Source organism: Argentina anserina, chromosome 5, assembly GCF_933775445.1.
Source record: "Argentina anserina chromosome 5, drPotAnse1.1, whole genome shotgun sequence".
Classification (NCBI taxonomy): Eukaryota; Viridiplantae; Streptophyta; class Magnoliopsida; order Rosales; family Rosaceae; genus Argentina; species Argentina anserina.
Window position 1 is genome coordinate 2791981 of NC_065876.1, and position 14572 is coordinate 2806552.

General features: G+C 39.7%; 3 protein-coding genes across 4 annotated transcripts; 1 reads left to right on the forward strand and 2 right to left on the reverse strand.

Moving 5' to 3' along the window:
* The first annotated feature begins 1149 nt into the window (after positions 1-1149).
* On the forward strand, positions 1150-2823 carry LOC126794314 (protein ASPARTIC PROTEASE IN GUARD CELL 1). The gene has a single exon (XM_050520991.1). The coding sequence runs from the start codon at positions 1179-1181 to the stop codon at positions 2658-2660; it is 1482 nt and encodes a 493-aa protein (XP_050376948.1). The 5' UTR covers positions 1150-1178; the 3' UTR covers positions 2661-2823.
* Positions 2824-4588: 1765 nt separating this feature from the next.
* On the reverse strand, positions 4589-7400 carry LOC126794318 (peptidyl-tRNA hydrolase, mitochondrial-like). 2 transcript variants are annotated; one of them, XM_050520995.1, is made up of 8 exons: positions 6917-7400; positions 6744-6828; positions 6299-6366; positions 6165-6215; positions 5971-6044; positions 5419-5480; positions 5233-5321; positions 4589-5142 (listed from the first exon to the last, which is right to left on the reverse strand). In XM_050520995.1, exons 1-8 carry the CDS (start codon positions 7175-7177, stop codon positions 5029-5031), a joined length of 804 nt encoding a protein of 267 aa, XP_050376952.1. In that variant the 5' UTR covers positions 7178-7400; the 3' UTR covers positions 4589-5028. The 2 variants fall into 2 exon arrangements, with proteins under 2 accessions (XP_050376952.1, XP_050376953.1); XM_050520996.1 differs by having other exon boundaries at positions 4596-5142; positions 5233-5309; positions 5422-5480; positions 6917-7390.
* A 123-nt stretch (positions 7401-7523) lies between these two features.
* LOC126794308 (protein CASP) lies at positions 7524-14153 on the reverse strand. The gene is made up of 19 exons (XM_050520984.1): positions 13890-14153; positions 13372-13482; positions 13060-13238; positions 12675-12824; positions 12466-12554; positions 12166-12275; positions 11892-11986; positions 11617-11672; positions 10956-11121; positions 10611-10703; positions 9986-10114; positions 9639-9758; positions 9324-9404; positions 8965-9072; positions 8720-8863; positions 8432-8533; positions 8227-8306; positions 7860-7952; positions 7524-7776 (listed from the first exon to the last, which is right to left on the reverse strand). The coding sequence occupies exons 1-19, from the start codon at positions 13963-13965 to the stop codon at positions 7710-7712; spliced, it is 2049 nt and encodes a 682-aa protein (XP_050376941.1). The 5' UTR covers positions 13966-14153; the 3' UTR covers positions 7524-7709.
* Positions 14154-14572: the final 419 nt, after the last annotated feature.

A 14572-nucleotide genomic window follows, 5' to 3' on the forward strand; every position in this document is an offset into this window, starting at 1 on the left:
TTGAGTTTTTTTTTTACAGTTTTGTAGCTGCTATGAAGATATAGATGTTGGGTTCTTACACTTCCATTTCGCTGGGTGACATCCTTTTCATATCCAGCTGATAATAAGATTAAGATTTGAAAATGAAAACAAAACACGAGATCAGTATCTCATTCCTTTTTGGGCTGAAATATGGATCTCATTCTAGTGTTACGAATCAAGAGGGAAAAGATAAGGGATTAACTAATGAATGAAAAGACGTGGCTGCTGTCTTCCACTTCATATGTTTCTGTCGAGCTAATTATATATGCTATCTACCACCAACCACTTGTATGATGCCTCTGCACATCTAATCACCGAGTTCGACAATTTGATTTTCAATTCATACACAGTCTCTCTAAAACAGTTAAAAATTCAAGTTATGAAATAATGTCACCTTAGATACTGGTAAATGTGCTTGTCCAAAAAAGGACACCGGCAGATGTGGTGGATGCATGCCCAGCTTCTTGAACTTCTTGCCATGCAGTGATGCAGAATTAACAACGCTACTGAAGGGTGTTTTCTGCTGGGTCAGGTCAGCAAATCCAGATCACTTATAACATTTTACAAATCTAGTTGAAATTTTACTCACAACCTTCCGAGAGTAAGCTCTATATATGCTCGTACCACTCGTACGGATTAAAGAAAGAAGCAGAAAGTGACTGCTAAAAAAAAAGCCTGAAGAAAGAACCCACCTCACGAGATTCTTACCTTTACTTACCTATCCCCTGATCTGGTCAAAAACCTTTACTAAAGCGGAAGCAGCCGAGATTTCTGACCCAGAAAATTAGACAAGCGTTACCTCATTATTTTATATGCATCCGGAAAAGACTTGAACCCAGAGAACTAGAAAAGCGTTACTTCAACATAATTATGTATGTATATATATCTTGTTCTTCCTCCTTGCCCGAAACAATAAACTCTCCCTGGGCACCCAAATCAAGTAAAACAATGACGAATCCGGCTACGTACATACTACCACACCAACCATCTTAGATTTTCCACAAAAACGTAAACCCCAACCCCCTCCCCCTCTGGGTCCCTCCCTTACCCCACTTTCCACTTCAATGCTCTCTTCTTCTTCTTCCTCCTCCTTAATAAAAAGCCCAACCCTCACTTCCCACCCCACTTCCTCACTCTCCTCCGAGATCTCATCTCCAATGGCTCCCTCCTCCTTCTTCCTCTTCCTCTTCACCTTCACCTTCTCATCTCTCATCCTCACCACTCTCTCCCGCACCACCCTACTATCAGACCCCTCCACCACTACCCTCGACGTCGCCGATTCTCTCTCCCAGGCCCATGACGTCATCTCCTTCGACCCCAAAACCCTCGAGCCTCTGGACCTCCAAGAGGCCCAAGAAGCGCCGCTCAACTCCTCCTCGGTTTCGCCGCTTATCACTCTCCAGCTCCACCCCCGTGAGTCCATCTCCAACTCCCACCACAGCGACTACAAGTCGTTAGTCCTCTCCCGCCTCGCCCGCGACTCAGCCCGAGTCAACTCGCTCAATATTAAGCTCCAGCTCGCGTTGCAGGGAGTGGACCGGGCGGATCTGGAGCCCATGCAGACTTCTGAGATCCGACCCGAGGCCCTGTCCACTCCGGTCACCTCCGGCATCAGCTTGGGAAGCGGCGAGTATTTCACGCGCGTCGGCGTCGGCAGCCCGGCGAGGCAGTTCTACATGGTGCTCGACACCGGGAGTGACGTCAACTGGCTCCAATGCCAGCCTTGCACCGACTGTTACCAGCAGTCCGACCCGGTTTTCAACCCGACCGGATCCTCCACCTTCCGCCAGCTCACCTGCGACGCCCCGCAATGCGCCGCTCTCCACGTCTCCGCCTGCCGCAACGACAAGTGCCTCTACCAGGTCGCCTACGGCGACGGCTCCTACACCGTCGGCGACTTCGTCTCTGAAACTATGTCGTTCGGGAGCGCGATCAAGACCGTCGCGCTGGGATGCGGCCACGATAACGAGGGACTGTTCGTCGGGGCGGCCGGGCTTCTCGGACTCGGCGGAGGAACTCTCTCGCTTCCCTCGCAAGTTAAGGCCACGTCGATTTCGTACTGCCTCGTCAACCGCGACTCCAGCGCGTCGTCCACACTCGAGTTCAACTCCCCTGCGCCCGGCGACTCCGTCATTGCGCCGCTGCTGAAGAACAGGAAGGTCGATACTTTTTACTACGTCGGGCTCACCGGGTTCAGCGTCGGCGGCCGGCCAGTGTCGATTCCTCCGTCGATTTTTCAGATGGACGAGGCCGGAAACGGCGGAATCATCGTTGACTCCGGCACCGCCATCACTCGGCTGCAGACGGCGGCGTACAACGGTTTACGCGACGCGTTCAAGAGGCTCACTCCGGACTTGCCCTCGGCCGCTAATTTCGCGCTGTTCGACACGTGTTACAATCTCGCGGGAAGAACCAGCGTGCGGGTCCCAACGGTGTCGTTTTTGTTTTCAGGAGGAAAAAGCTTGGCTCTCCCCGCCAAAAACTACTTGATTCCGGTGGATAAGTCCGGCACTTTCTGCTTCGCCTTCGCTCCGACATCGTCGGCTCTGTCTATCATCGGAAATGTCCAGCAGCAGGGGACACGTGTCAGCTACGACATTGCAAACAACCGTGTCGGCTTCTCTCCAAATAAGTGTTAAAAACTACTGTAGTTAAAGTAAGAACACAGGTGAAAAGTAGTAGGAATTAAGCTTGGAATATGGTTTAGGTCATATCTTTTGAATAGGGTTTGAAAGCTTGGGTCCTAATATGTACCTATTTATTCCTCATAAACTGAAATGAAGAAGGTACATTTATTATTTACGTATCTAGTTGCATTCTACATACATAACATAGGTTTATAAAATAATATTGATGTTTATCTATAACTGAAATGGATAAGAGAATGAATGTGGCCTATCCATTAACTCTATACATTTTCACCGCAATTCAGGTTAGTGGTACGTAGTAAAATAGTCAGATCACTTTATTAATCTGAATATCTACTGTTTCACTGTAAAACTCAACCATGTTAGTCGAGCTATCTAACCAAGAACAGGACTTGCGGACAAACTCATACGACATGTGACACGACCGCTCCACTCATAACTTTATGGGTTTCTGGTGGATCATAAATGTAACTCGTAACTGTAATCAGAATAATTATTGTGTACCAAGTTTATTATATCATTTTATAGTATAGTAAATATACGTAAGGTAAAAATTAGACTAATAATATTAACTAGATATGTCATAGCCTATGTACCCATACATATAATAATTTTTTTCTGTAATCACATAGCACACAGCAAGTCCAAAATTGAGGGCGGGGTGAGGCTAATAAGTTAACGAAAATACGTTACAAAACAAAGGGTTGCATGTGTGACTCGTGCCATGGTATTTGTTTCTGTGTGGGTGTTTCATGTTTGCATGTGAGGTTTTTCAAACTTTGGGCGGGGGTAAATTACGAAATAGGCCGCTGTCTTTCATTTTCGCCGGTGGAGCAGAGATCACATGGAGAGTAGGGGCCACTCTGAGAGTGAACAACAACCTAAGTAAGTAGGAGCTAAAAGTTAGACTTGTGGGCCCAGGCCCGTGATTGTCGGCACATCTTGCTTCTTCTTATTGGGCCGTTGCGCTACTTCTCTGCTTCCCAGCCCAGCTTTGAGGTTCCCACAAACTTATCGATAGCTTTCAAGAGCATGTGTGACCAAAGAAAAAAAATGGAGGGGTGTGGAATCAGATAACTAGTAGATGTCACGTCACAATGTTAATGTATAGTAGTTTAGATGTTTGTACTAAAATATCATTACAACTTTGAATGGGATCGTAATTACTCTGATATCACTGCAGTTTGGAAGCACGTCTACACAAGATGAGCAGTGCGCAACAATTGAATGCCACAAAATTTGGGTCAATCATTAACTTGAGCTACCTTCTGCACTTATGAGAGGGTCGCAAAGTCGACGCAGAAATGTTATAGCACCCCTAGTCCTTTATCGATCTATGCCCATGTTCCTTCAATTTTGGTGCACAATAATTTGTATATAAACTCATCCAACCACAAAACCTAAACTGTAGACCAATTACGATTCAGAAGATTCTTTGACATGGTTAAATTTAAAATAGTTGAGTATTGCTTTGATTTAAATCACCGAGAAATAGGTCAACCTATTTATATATTACGAAGGCCAAGCAGTAGGAAGGTTTCTTTACCGAATGATCTGGTAAATGTGGTGAGTTGTAACTTGCAAGTCAAGAACATTTAAAATTCAAATTTTGGAATAAAACGGGGTAAAACAGAGAAGCTAAAATCTGTGACTAGAATAACATTTGCAACTTGTATTAACAGCCCTGACTTTCCTCCCTTCTCGGTAACACTAATAAGGCTCACTTTGACTTAGATAACACCATGTAAAATGAAATACTTGCATCAAAGATTCAAAATGCACTCTAAAACAGTCGGGATTTCTGGTTGTTGCTACAGATCAATCAATCACGCATGGAGACGACCCAAATGATTTGATGAGCCAACTAAAATGTCACTCTCATATTAATCAATTTAGTTCAAAGTTAAATGAAAAGGGATTGCCATAATTCATTGCAACCACTCTGCTTAATATACTTCACATCCCGTGGAGAGCTACAAACGATAGAGCAATACTCGGGTAATTTCCTGATACAATGATATGAGGTCTATAATGTTACAAAGATAAATGTTATACATGTTCATAAAGATGATATAAATTGCTGAAGCCAGTAAGGTAAGGCAAAAATATGAAGAGAACCTGTCATAGGGTTTCTGTTGTTCTAACATATTATTAAGTATAGCTGCAGCTTCTTTCAAAGAATCTAAAAGCTTGCAGATACCCAAATGGTATACGTATAAACAGATAAACTTGAGTGTAGCATGGTGGAGATAAATACTCCTAAACGAATGATGAAATGGATGATGATTTACTAAACAGAGAAGTATAAATGTAAAATTCTGCTTCTCATGGTAACCAAAGCTTGCAACCTGAAAGGAAATTAACCACATTGCTCCAAGGGTTTGGCTGTGTTAACAAATGTTGCCGCTTTGTTAAACCCTTCAAGCAAAAGAATCCGCACCGCGTCTGTGCCATGTTGAAATGTAAAATCTAACTGAAAATCATATACGAAGAACTGTCAGGCTCCAATTATTGTCAAGCCATGATTCTTCCAAATGATGCATCAGAAAGTTTATTTACAAACCTCTTCGCGTTCTTGCTTATTAAAGGGACGAAGAACAAAGTTGGACGGGTTCATTTTCCCAGGAGGCCGGCCAATACCTACACAGATTTCACCATTTTTTTTATAAAAAAAAATTATAAAGAGATTACCAACTCGGTAAGAAAACAAAAAAGTATTTTGGAAAGACATTCTAGTGCTCTAGGTAGGTACCGATTCTCAAACGTGGGAAGTCACGGCTTCCTTTAAAATGATCAATTATACTCCTCATCCTGCCACAAAAAGCAAATAAGGAAATCAATTGATGTTAAGGGCTCATTCTGACTCTCTCAAATATTGATGATAACAGAGGATCTCTTAGCCTGGCACTCGGAATATCTGAAAATCAACAAGATAAACAAAAAATAGATAAGCAAATACATGCAACGCAGCATGTCATTTAAACACAGGGATTCAACATCCACCATCCAGACTACAGGATCTTTCTAGTCACAAAAGTTGTTCTGGAGACAAAAAGTTTTAAAGTTTTTACATTATCTACCACATTTTAGTCCTGACAGGACGATGATCATAGTCTAGAAAATTTTCTGTTGTGTGCAAGAGACTTATATGTATCTGGCATTGCAGCAGAGATCAAAGTAGTCATTCATTAAGTGAGTGGTCTGTGGTGGATTTGCTTCCATTTGATTAGATTTCATCTAAGATATTTGAGTCAAATTTAATACAATTAGACTATAACAGGAATAAGTATGTGTTAATTACCCATTTTGTCCTCCATGTCCTCCTTTTGGCAACAGCCGCAATTTCGCAAAAGGAAGATCCAGATCATCAAAGATCTGAACATTATAATGAAACAGAAGCACATTATGGCTCAAAAGAAGATGAGGGAAGAAGAAAGAGTACGATAGAAGATACTGTAATGTAAAGATCAAGTCAACAAGGAAGAGAAGATATACCACAAGTACTTGCTGCAATGGTATTTTGTAATACGACACAATGGCTCCAACCTTCAGGAAAGAGTTCAAGCATCAAAAATCCATCAAAAAAACATGTTCACGAATCAAGACAACTCATGAGATAGCTTACTTACAGACTCACCACTTTTATTCATGTAAGTTTGCGGTTTCGCAAATATAACCGGGGCATCCCCAATAAAGCCTGCAATCAGAAACAAGCAAAACTATAATTTGCATAACAGATAGGTATGAGGTAAAAGTGGAACATGTAACATTATTTTTAAGTTGTAATCCATAAGATCTTATGAAGGATTGAAGGGCAATATCTGTTGTAAAAAGATATGTCGATGTATACTTTAGATTGGATAATAGGTTGTTAGTATTCAAAACAGTAGACACGTTTCTCTTGCAAATTTATCCCAAGCCTATTATAATTCCTCCGATACAACATACCTATCTGAGTAACTACATCCACAGAAGCTAGCTTTCAGAACAAAGGCAATAGAAATGGGCAATTCTTAGATCCTACATGGTGTTGTAAAAAACAAAATGATGTGAATTTGATAATAAAATATGAACCTTTTCCAATAAGGGCTCTGAAGTTAACACTGCTCAAAGCTATCCCTTCAGATTCAGCTATAGCATCCACCATCGCAAAACCCACCTGAAGAACAAAACGGCACCGTTTACTAAAATAGTCAACAACACAATCAATTACAGCAGATGAGAAAAAAATGAGGCGTCGTACGGACATTGTGGCGGGTGCTGCTGTACATCTTGCCGGGATTTCCGAGTCCGACTATGAGCCAGGGCAGCTTGGGCGGTTTCTTGGCTTCGACGGGAGCCGCGCCGGAGGTCGAAGGCAGCGGAGAAGTGGCGGAGGAGGAGGAGGAGAATTGAGCCATTATTCGAAGCGAGAGAGATGGTGAGGCGCGAAAGCAGCGGCGGCGGCGGCAACCGGGGAAGCGAACGGTGGCGATGGAGGATATAGAAGCGGCGACGCTCATACCCATATTTGATTGGTTTGTAAAGAAGAGTTATAAGAAGCAAAAGAGTTGCTTGAGTGTTTGAAAAGTATAGACATAAAGACTTTTCGAGGAAGATGACGACTGGGGATAGCCTCTCAGTTGCACTTTGAGGTTTCAAAGTACAGAAGGTGAGGCCTTCAGCTCAACAAACGACAAGTCGTGGGCTAAAGAATTGGTCCAGTTTCGTGACAATTATTATTGGTCCAGTTTCTTTCATGTTTGCTTATAATTTTCTAGGGTCTTAAACGCAGAATAGTTATCAAGCCAGAAGCAGGAAAATTGACCCAAAGATTGAAAGCAGCAGGCCGATATAAGGTTGAGAACTCAACCATTCCAACAGAAAATATGGCCATCTGAATGGGATCGACTTGATATGTCCCTATATATCTCTAATTTTACACGACAGGCTTTACAGCTAATGAGTGACGGGAAAATTTAAAAAAGAAGCCAAAACGCTGCCTGAATCGGTCTTTTATGATGTATATACATTCTGCAGAGCTTCAGAATGTCACAAAGCTTAGAGAGCGTGTGCATGTGGGAGATTCTGAGTTGTGTCCCCCACGAGGATATCCTCCTGACCATTGCTGCAAAACAGAGGAAACCAAAATGATATAAGCAAAAAGACTAACAAGTAATGTCATGGTTAACACATCAGAACAGAGCATACCTGAGATAACTCAGAGCTGACATTCGGTAGAGACAGGTGAACACCAGTATATGCAATCCAATGGTGTAGAAAAATGCGAAACCCCGAGCGTACCTGCAACCATATATAACACTCTTAAATTATAGAAGTGGAGTATGTTTCTTCTGAGTTCAAGAGAGTTCAAGAAAAGGCAATTAGTAGATACTAGACGAGAGACACTCTTTCAGCCTTAACAGATTCAGGCACAAATAAACCTGACGACTAAAATCATTGTCAAGCTTACATTTTTAGCGTCCAGAGACAAATTCACACTATGAAATGAAGAAATAAAAACGGAACAGCGACTACAAAAGATCGAGTAGTTGAAGCTAAGACTATGTATTCTTACTTGTTGCCAAGAAGAAAACGTCCACTGCTAAGAGTAATTCTGTCCCTGAAACCCAATTCCTTGTACCTTTGATCCCTTTCCTGAGTACAGAAATAGATTAATTCATGATTGCTAACAAACAAAAGAAAGCAGAAGGAAAATACTACTGAAACGAATATTTGCTAAGAAACTTCAAAGTTTCACCAGGAAGTAAACATTGCAAAACCTTTTTCGAGAATGCTGCGAAAGGATTTATGTCGTCCTCATAGATCTTCTTGTACTTAGATTCAACATCCGAGGAGAAGCCACTTTCAAGATCCTCCGCTTGCTGAAATATACCACAAAAAGAAACAAGTATTAGCAAAATTGCCATTTCACATATTTTTCTTGATGAAAAACAAACATATACAACACACAGGACAAAAGTCTGTTGGACTAAGAAAATAGCTAGCTAGAAAATATCTTAACAAGCTAAATGCACATTTTGAAAAGAATAAAGTGCCATATGTATCACCTTCCTTGATCCCCTCGACACTACTTTTTCAAGACTGTAGTCCTGAACATAGCGAATCTTTCCATACAGCTTGACATTATCAGCTTTTGTCCTTTCCAGTTCCCCAGTTAGAGCTCCTATTTTTTCCTTCAACTGTCTGATTTCCTAGTACATACAATAACAGTCAGCAAATTGAATTGATTAGATATAAGTAAAGATGATAAAAAATCAAAGCAATTTTGAGTGTTTCAAAATAAAAGACAAACTTCTTCCGTCTCTCTCAAGCGTGCCCTGAATCGATCTCGCTGATTGCAGATAACCTTGAGCATTGAGCTTTGGTCTTGGTCTGAGGAAACCTGCTTTTGTTCTGCATTCTGATTCAGAAAGGCTATTATGAATGAAACATAATTTGGAGCCAAATTGCAAAACCAAGAAGAGTAAGAAGCCGTGCAGTATCTATGCCTAGAAATTGCATCATTGCAGCCACAAAATATGGATTCATATAACTCTTTGGCTCTTAATTCCAACACTGCTTGTTGAATAAAAGAAAGGGAAAAGTTGTGATAGAAAAAGAATGAAAGATAGATATCATGAATGAGAAAGAGATGCAAGAGAGAAGGAGTACCTCTGATAGCTCTGTGCTCCTACCCTCAGACAGATCCCAGTCCTCAAATAAATTTCCTTTTTTATCCTTGGAGCTATAGCCCTGCAGCAGACAAGATTCAAATTTTAAGAATAATGGTAGGTGAACCTAGAAGTTTTGTTGTCTGTGCAAGTACATCCTTAGAATGTTGATTTGCATGTTTATGAAATCAAGGGCAACTCCACTTGTCATTGTTGCAAACACTAAATATGTCAGATACACAATGATGCTAAACACGTTAAATCAATATGCCTCTATTTGTGGAAGGCAAAAATAAACACTTATTTTGATGCTCACCTTCAGTATATCATCCTCTAGCTTCTGTATTAACCTTTTTTGTTCATTAACCTTCTCTGCAAGTTCTGATATTTCTCCATCAGCCTTTTCCAATAGAGATGACTTTTCTGAGAGTTGCACCTGAAAGCAGCACAAAACAAAAGTACATCAGGCTCAGTGAAATATTCAATAACCTAATCACAGACCCCCCACCAAGACATTATCTTCTCTATATAAAGTTCATTACAAAATCCTGAAGAGCCAGACTTATTAGGGCACGTGCATGTGCATGTAACCAGAAGTTTTTTGAAAAAGAAAAAAAATACAGAACTAAAATAAGAACAGGCTTCACTGGACAAGCTTCATACCTTCAATTGTGTGAGTTGGTGCTCCATTTTTCGATTCTTATCAAGAAGAAGAGACTCCATTTTGCTCATCTCTTCCCCACTTGTAGCAACTTCCCAATCTTCAGCCTCAATTGAATTATAACCCACTGCCTATAAATTCATCACATTGTTTAGTTCTGACGCAAAATTGTTTGGGCCAAAGAAATGAAGATAATGTTTACAGAATAGTTAGGAGTTCAATGAAAGCAAACAAGATGCAAGAGAGCAGCAGAAAGACAAGAGATAAAAAGAAAGATACAAGTAATGAAGTAATTACAACCAATATGGATGGGACGTAAAAAGTAGAACCAGGTAATATTATAATAAATAATTTAGCCATGGATGAGTTTATGATAGATGAAGTTTTAGTTGCCTTATATAATTATAAAATGAATAAAAAATTTAAGTGGTTATTCATTCATTGACATTGTCCACAGTATACAGTATTTTTAATAATTCTAAACAGCATCAACGAAAAGTCTAAATTTAACTAAATAGTCACCAAAGATTTCATAGCTTTTGATGACACTCTAAACATGCAACTAGAAATGAACTAAGCATAGCATTCAACTTCTCAGCTAAATATGTAGAGAAAATATTGTATTACCTGCAAAATCTTCACTTTTTTACGCAAATCATCAACCAGTTTTGTTGTTGGCCTTGCTTGAAGCTCTTTCTTCATCTCCTCAAGAGAAGCTTCCTGAATTTACAAGGCAGATAGAGAAGTAAATTATAGAAGTTACAAAGCCTTGGTATATAAGATACTGAACATATGAGACAAGCTTGCCAATTGTACCAGCACTGTTTTTCTTTACCCTTTCTATTTGTCTATGGTATCACATCGCTAAAAACCAAGCCTATGTATTAAAGGAAAAGGACACAAGGAGCGGAATTCCACCTACCCTAACAGTAGGTTCAGCTGAAGAACAAGTATGCAAGAAGGTAAATTTACCTTTTCACTGAGCAGTATATTTAACTTCTTGATCTCATTCAAGTGCTCCTCTCTTTCATTTGATAGGGTGGTTTCAATATTGTGAAGTTCCATGTTGAGTTCAGCTATGATCTTCTCTTTGGCACTTAAAGAATTCTCAAGGATGCTATTTGAATCTAAGTTATCACTGTGCAGATGAAACAATATAAAATAAATAATAGATCCCAATCAAAACAAAAATAATCTGTATGGACCTCTAAAAAATCACTGCGCAGAGCAAATTGAAAAATAAATTAAATTAAACAACAAAACTAATCTGTCTACAGCTCCAATAGAGGAGAAGAACATTATCAAAATTATCATAAACATATAACCCAGGTATAGATCCAGGGAAAAACCCAAACAAGAATAGCAGAGATACTCATTTATTTAGTTACTTCCACAACGCTCTTGTCCATTGTTTTAATTCCAGATGAGTTCTAAATTCAGCATATTACAATAGCATTACGACTCTAACACCACAGCTGTAAGTAACATACTCAGGTGACAATTCCGTAAACATGGTTTCTCCCTATTTAAATGGTTCATGGTATAAAGCAATTACCAATTCCAAGAAAAGTAAAGTAAATTGAACCAAAATTTCTAGGATCATGCACGAAGTATGATTTTTGAAGGCTGTCACCTTTTCTTATTATCAGTTTCTACATTAGCGGACTGCAACTTGGATCGCAAATGTCCCTGCAAAATTGTTCAATGAAAAAAAAAGTCATATTGCAGAATTGACTGATACAGGACCGTAAATCGGAAAACCAATACCAGTACCATGAAAATTTACAAGCAATAAAAAACTAGAAAGTATGATCCAATCTTGCCTCACTATCACTGAAAACTATACCCTCATAAAAGGTGAACTGTGAACAGAGAAAAATCTTTGTCATTGAAAAGCATTGGACGCACCTTCTCCATCTCAAGACTAAGAAGCCGTGTCTGAGCCCGTTCAACTTCATCCATAAGAAGATTGACCTCAGATTGCTTGGTGGCCTTCTCTTCCTCTGAAAATTTTAGGAAGAATGTGAGATGCCACATGAAAAGTGGCGGAGAAAGATAAGCCATAAAGTTCATACCATTGGACCTTCTCAATAAACATGTATAGAAGCATACACGCTCGTGGTTGCGCATACACGCGCACTAAAGAAGCTTTAGAGAAAATATGTGGGAACAATGGACTGACCTGACTGAGCACGAAGCTCAAACAATTGGCTTTGAGCAAGCTCGTGCAATTTCTGCATATTGAAAACACTGTCTTTAGCCTGTCGCAATTGATCCTGCAACATTTGTTCTCTGTATAGAGTGGAGAGATCATAGATCAAGATACACAAGAAAAGACATAAATTTCATTTCCAAATAGAGAAATGAAAAGAAGAAAATACATTCAATATGGCGTCAACAGGCACACACAAAATCCATTCAGAAAGATTATATGCAGCATCATAACATAGTTTTGTAGATTTAAATATGTGCAGAAAATTACCTCTCAGTCAGGACCTCAAGTACTTTCTGGTTCTCTTCTGCGAAACTCCGTTGCTTTATCTCCACAATTTCTTTAACTTTATCCTCCATCTAACCACATCGAAAATTGCACCAAAAAAAAAGCCATATTGAGAGACTGTAAAACTTCAAATCAATATGAGCGTATAGTATTGCTTTTCTGAATTTAAAAAGATACTAAAAACTGCTCACCTGCTGCTCTAACTGACGGTTACGCTCTTCCAGTCTTCTTATTGTTGCCTGCTGATTCTTTAGATGAGTTGCTTCTGTCCTGAATTCCTCAAGCTCAACTTTCATCTTTCTATTCTCAGATTCTAGCTCAGACAATTTAAGAACTTGCTCCTGCGGGAGATGAATAAAATTCACTACTAAATCATAGACACAGCATACTGCCACAATAAGGAGTGCACAGGAGGCAACCAGACAATATACAACGTGCATTCAAAAATGAAGTCTATAATTTGATCCTTCCTGTTTTCAGTTTATCATTACGTATCGAGACCCCTAATGTATTATATGATAAAAACATTTAGAATTTGATGTCATGGAACTCTAAATTAAGAATGCTGGTACTTACAGCAATTGAAGCAAGAGCAAGATACGGATCTGGAGCCTCGTAAAGCTTTTGATAGATGTTAAGAAAAGCATTTTCTCCAAATTTGGCTCTCTTGGTAAGATTATCAACTTCCTCCTGGTAACCCTTGAGTAAAGAATTGAAGAGACTTAGCTTATCCTCCGGTGAAGCTTTCTTGAAATCTGTTTGGCAACCCAAATTCTTGATTTAGAAACATGTTTTTCATGATGTAATGTGGAATGCAGGTTATAAAATCGGACGTAGCCCTTCCAACCGAATACAAATCAAACAATTATAGAAGATAAAATGGCAAACCTCTAGTGCTCTCTGCAAGCTTCCGCCTATTTTTCTGGCTGTTCTCCTGATTCTCAGCTATCCTAAGCCCTTGCTCATCCAGTACACTTTTCTCCTTCTCCAAATCAAACTCTGTAAGCAAAAAACACCATTAACAAAAAGCACTCACAATGATATCCCTCATTTTGCTAGTTTAAACAATACGACATCATTCGAGTTCAACAAACCAAAACTAATCCTGAATACTTTTAAAGCTTCGTCCCCAATGCTCCATTAGTTTCCACACTCACTACTAGCTTACAAACACTACCTCTGCAGTTTCTACAAACATCATCAAAATAAAGCGCGCATACGTAGATTTCTACGTGTATACATAATCAAACTACGCAAGCTAAAAATTCACTTCAACAATCAGAATGAAAATGTGACAGTAACAACAGCAATACGCAATGAACAGAAGTAAAAGCTAACGATTTCTCATACAAATTGAGCTATCAAACACTCGTTTTCCTAGAACCGCAAACAATTTACAGCCATACCTTTCCAGAAATTGGAGACGACGGGGATGGGAGACGACGACGAGTTCGATTTGTCTCTATCGGATCCACCTTCCATTTTCGCGACTTCGGATCTTTCTCTCTAAGGCGAGTCGTTTCAGCGATCGGAGCCGCCGAGAGAGGTGGTGGCGTTCCCTGAGAATTTCAGCACCGGAGAAAATGAGAAACGGATCTGAGCTTTTGATTTGGGAGAGTTTATAGTCTGTGCTGAGCTTTCTTCATGTTTAATTCATCAAAAACTTCGAGTTGAAAGTTACCGAATGACTCTAGCGAAAAAAAGAGATATATATATATACATATATATACATTTAATTTATTACGTTTTTGCCCCATTATTTCTAGGTGTTTGCAATTTTTACACTCAACTTTAAGGAACTCGCAATTTACCCCAATGTCTCCTTGAAGAAGAATTTTATCCTGAAAAGTGGAAACAGACGCACTGTTTTTACCCAAATCAAGAATGTTTAGGTCTTTGAAGATGGGTATGTAATATGAATTTCACAAGAGAACTTGCTAAAATATGATTATGAATGGTGCTAATGTTCCTTCAATCCCTTTTTTTTTTTCACTCTCTTCAATTTCTGACCGGAATGGGGAGCTTATAGGTACTTGGCCCTGCAAAATATTCAGTGAAAATGAAAGCAATAGTGGTGACTTGCAATATA

What these genes read in the sequence shown, in the direction of transcription:
- LOC126794318 (XM_050520995.1), bottom strand. Translation starts at nt 7,177, where the DNA reads ATGGGTATGAGCGTCGCCGCTTCTATATCCTCCATCGCCACCGTTCGC. An exon ending in TGAATAAAAGTGGTGAGTCT is followed by an intron (nt 6,216 to 6,298) that starts GTAAGTAAGCTA and finishes TCTTTCCTGAAG; the next exon opens with GTTGGAGCCATTGTGTCGTA. An exon ending in CATTGCAGCAAGTACTTGTG is followed by an intron (nt 6,045 to 6,164) that starts GTATATCTTCTC and finishes TATAATGTTCAG; the next exon opens with ATCTTTGATGATCTGGATCT.
- LOC126794308 (XM_050520984.1), bottom strand. Translation starts at nt 13,965, where the DNA reads ATGGAAGGTGGATCCGATAGAGACAAATCGAACTCGTCGTCGTCTCCC. An exon ending in CTTGAGGTCCTGACTGAGAG is followed by an intron (nt 12,276 to 12,465) that starts GTAATTTTCTGC and finishes CACTCTATACAG; the next exon opens with AGAACAAATGTTGCAGGATC. An exon ending in TTAGTCTTGAGATGGAGAAG is followed by an intron (nt 11,673 to 11,891) that starts GTGCGTCCAATG and finishes ACAATTTTGCAG; the next exon opens with GGACATTTGCGATCCAAGTT.
- LOC126794314 (XM_050520991.1), top strand. Translation starts at nt 1,179, where the DNA reads ATGGCTCCCTCCTCCTTCTTCCTCTTCCTCTTCACCTTCACCTTCTCA.